The 3,915-nt window shown below is 39.4% G+C and overlaps 1 protein-coding gene across 1 annotated transcript in view; it reads left to right on the forward strand.

Annotated features, from left to right (window-relative positions):
* Window positions 1-3,915, forward strand: part of CDO1 (cysteine dioxygenase type 1) — a 13,351-nt gene that overhangs the window by 5,482 nt on the left and 3,954 nt on the right. The window contains exon 3 of the mRNA XM_006755271.2: window positions 509-663. Coding sequence (XP_006755334.1) covers window positions 509-663 — 155 coding nt within the window. The remainder of the gene's footprint in view (window positions 1-508; window positions 664-3,915) is intronic.

The raw sequence follows: 3,915 nt of genomic DNA on the forward strand, positions 1-3,915 counted from the left end.
TACATATACCTTTTGTCCCTCAAAGGAAGGATAAAAGAGAGGAAGGCTAGGAAAAATCATTAAATGTTAAGTGATCTCCTCAGTGTGATGCAATGATTATAGATGATTATTTTTGTCCTTCCTAAAAATTCTCCAATGTAGTTTTATGATCAAGTTTTAGTGCCGCTTAACTGAGTTATTAAAAGCTGTATCTTGGAGAGGATAAAAGGTTGCTGGTTTAGTGTTTCTCATGAAAGTAGTAGTATAACAGGGTTTTAAAAAAATAAATGTTCTTTAGTAGGGGGTATGTATGAAAACCTCTTATATACATTGATGTGGCAGACATTTTCTCTATCTTGCACAATGTTGAATTATAAATTGATGACATTTCAAAATTCAGCTGAAATGGGTTTTGTCCTGGGAGATGTCCTATTGACAGCGTGCAGCTTTCAGCTCTGGGCTGACTGTTACTGCAGGTCTCGGTACTGGACCATCTGCTGAGTTCAGTTGTCCTTTTGTGTCTATATAGCAGTATCCATGACCACACCAACTCCCACTGCTTTCTGAAGATGCTGCAGGGAAATCTGAAGGAGACACTATTTGCCTGGCCTGACAAAAAGTCCAACGAGATGATCAAGAAGTCTGAAAGGGTCTTGAGGGAAAACCAGTGTGCCTACATCAACGGTAACATCCAAACCTTTTCCTAAGGGCGAGTGGGAAAAACCTGTAAATCCCATCGGAAATATTGGTTTCTTACACATGTGCAGTAGAACTTGGATCACGAAGTCACTAATTTCAAATGCTTGGAAAAGGACCTGAGAGCAGTGGGTTTTGCTTTTTGAAGTTTTGCATCTGGGCTAGAGGCACTTATTGGAAACACATGCTTGTAGATTAGTGCCGACTGAAACGTCATTTACATGCCAAATCTTAGGATAGTTAGAACTGAATATGAATTTATGTATGTAGAGTCTTCTAATGAAGGAGTGAGGCCACGGTGGAAATAAATAGAACAACAAATTGATGTGTCTCTCTTTCTCTCTCCCTCTCTTTCTCTGTCCCCTCCCCTTCTTCTGTCTCTCTAAAATCAATGAATAAAGAAACAAATTAAAAAAAAAAGAAAATGTAAAGCAATGTTCTGGAAGTAGCTATGAATGCTAACTAGTCCCCGTTTTTCTAAAATGCATATACTTAAAAGGATATTCTCAAGGGAAACTTTACAAAGCACATTATTCAGCAGAGATTTATAGATCTCTCACTAAGAATTCATTCTTTTCCCTGAATGTGATCTGGAAAGCCAAATGCTTTTTAGGGGAGGCAGTGATTAACATCTGTATTCTTAAAGGGGATAATAACTTCCCAGAAAGCTTGTTATGCTTATATGAGATCATTTATTCCCATTTACAGATGAAATTCCAACACATAGGGAGATTAAATAACTTGTCCACATTACTCAACTTTTAAATGGCAGCCAGGATTCAAACCTAAGCAATTTGATTCCAAGGGCCATACTCTTATTGGATGCTATTTCACTTACATATAATAAGATATTATAGAGATTTTTCTGGCAAAGCAGGATCTTCTTTAAAGACAGATATTGGCCTTGGTACTGGCTTAAATTTGTCCATTAGTTTCAGAGTACACTTAGAAAGGTCAGATTACAAAGTTGTTCCCCGTTATCTGAGGGGTAAACGTTCTAAGACACCCCCCTACCCCCCCGAGTGGATATCTGAAACTGTAGTTAGTACTGAACCCTATATATGCTATGTTTCTTTCCCATACCTGGGATTAAGTTTAATTTATAAATAAAGCACAGTAAGAGTAAAAGCACTGATTAATGATAAAGTAGAACAATTATAGCAATATACTGTAATAAAAGTTATGTAAATGTGCCCTTTCTCTGTAAATCTGATAACTAAGATAGCTACTAAGTGACTAAAGGGCAGGGAGCCTATACAGCAGGTTGGACAAAGGGATGATTCACATCTGGGCGGGATGGAGCGGGAGATTTTTATCACACTACTCAGAACAACATATAATTTAAAACTTATGAATTGTTTATTTTTGGAATTTTCCTTTTAATATATTCAGACCATGGTTGACTGCAAGTAACTGAAACTGCAGCAAGTGAAACTGCAGATAAAGGGGGACTACTGTATGGGAAGCTTTTCTTCTCATTCACATAACACAAGGTGTTAGTTTCTTATGTAGCAGAAAACTCTTGAGGGTTGCTATATATGAGGCACACCAGATTTTCAAGAACAAGTTTGTTGCCCATTTAACTCACAGAAAAGCAAAAAGGCTTTCAGAATAATTACTTTCAGTGAGTCACAGAGTCTTGTGAACTTAGATAGATCTTGAAGAATAGGTAAAGAGTCTACAATGCAAAGCGTATAGGAGCCAAACAGACACGGTAGATGAGTGCTGCAGGCTGGGAATAAGGCTTGGGGACTGATGTGTGCAAGCCACGGGCAGCAACAGGCACCCAGCTCCAGCAAGATCATCCTGACTTCTTTTTCCATAGAAGTGGGAAATTCTGATGTTTATATGGGAAACTTTGCCAGTTGGTAAAATATTGGGTGGAATAAGCTAAATATTTCTGTAGACTAATTACTCATGTGATTAAAAATCATGTATTTACAATGTTGTATTATTGTAGGTGCAGGAGGAGTGCAGATAGATACTGATCAGTGGGAAGGATGTTTTAAGTACAAGGAAGAGCACGAGTGAAGGCATAGTCACTGCAAAAAATAAAAACTCGTCAGGAATGGTCTACCTGGAGGGAAGAAGGAAGAATGGGCATGGACAGGAGTAGGGGAGAGTAAAGTGAGATCAGGTCCTAGGCCTCTAAGACCAGCTTAAAGTAAGAGCTTGCTTTGGTGAGCAGAATTTTGGGGGGAAATATCTTGATCAATATGGTAGCAGTGCCCTAACCCGTTTGGCTCATTGGATAGAGCGTCGGTCTGCAGACTCAAGGGTCCCGGGGTTGATTCCGGTCAAAGGCATGTACCTTGGTTGCGGGCACATCCCCAGTGGGGAGTGTGAGGGAGGCAGCTGATGGATGTTTCTCAGAAAAAGAGGCAAAGACCAAAAATAATCATGCTGGAATTCTTAACAATTGGGATCAGACATGAGCCTCAGGAACTTCTCTAACGGACAGGTAATTAGTTTTTGCAGGGCCTTTGCTTACAGATTGTCCAGCATGCATTGGGTGGTGTATGTATTTGCAATTGGAGAAACAAATAATTTGTGTAGGGGCAGTCAGTTCTTAGGAATATTGAACTTTTGTTCAAGATTGTGCTTAAGCCAGTATCTCATGAAAGAAGTAAGCTATAGAATTAAAGCGTTTACGGATCTGAGAATCAGGCCCATTTTTAGAAGTGAGAAAAACTGAGGGTTCTAGAAGTTGTGAGTTGTTTCAGCGTAGTCTAGCCAGGAGTAGAACCTAAGTCCTCTGCTTCCAGGCTTTGCTCTTTATCCCGCAACCTCGTGGAGCTAGATCATAAAGCATAAGGCCAAATTGGGTGCCTACATTAGCTACACTAAGTGGTGTATGTATTTGCAGTTGGAGAAACAAATAATTTGTGTAGGGGAAGTCAGTTCTTAGGAATATTGAACTTTTGTTCAAGATTGTGCTTAAGCCAGTATCTTATGAAAGAAGTAAGCTATAGAATTAAAGCATTTACGGATCGGAGAATCAGGCCCATTTAGAAGTTGTGAGTTGTTTCAGGGTAGTCTAGCCAGGAGTAGAACCTAAGTCCTCTGCTTCCAGGCTTTGCTCTTTATCACGCAACCTCGTGGAGCTAGATCATAAAGCATAAGGCCAAATTGGGTGCCTACATTAGCTACACTAGTTACACGAAATTCCTTCCTTGACTCATCCTCAAACCCTCTTCTAACTAGAAATTTCTTCTCAGCATAGTTTTTCAAAATCATGTA

Source organism: Myotis davidii, unplaced genomic scaffold, assembly GCF_000327345.1.
Source record: "Myotis davidii unplaced genomic scaffold, ASM32734v1 scaffold130, whole genome shotgun sequence".
In the NCBI taxonomy this organism is placed as follows: Eukaryota; Metazoa; Chordata; class Mammalia; order Chiroptera; family Vespertilionidae; genus Myotis; species Myotis davidii.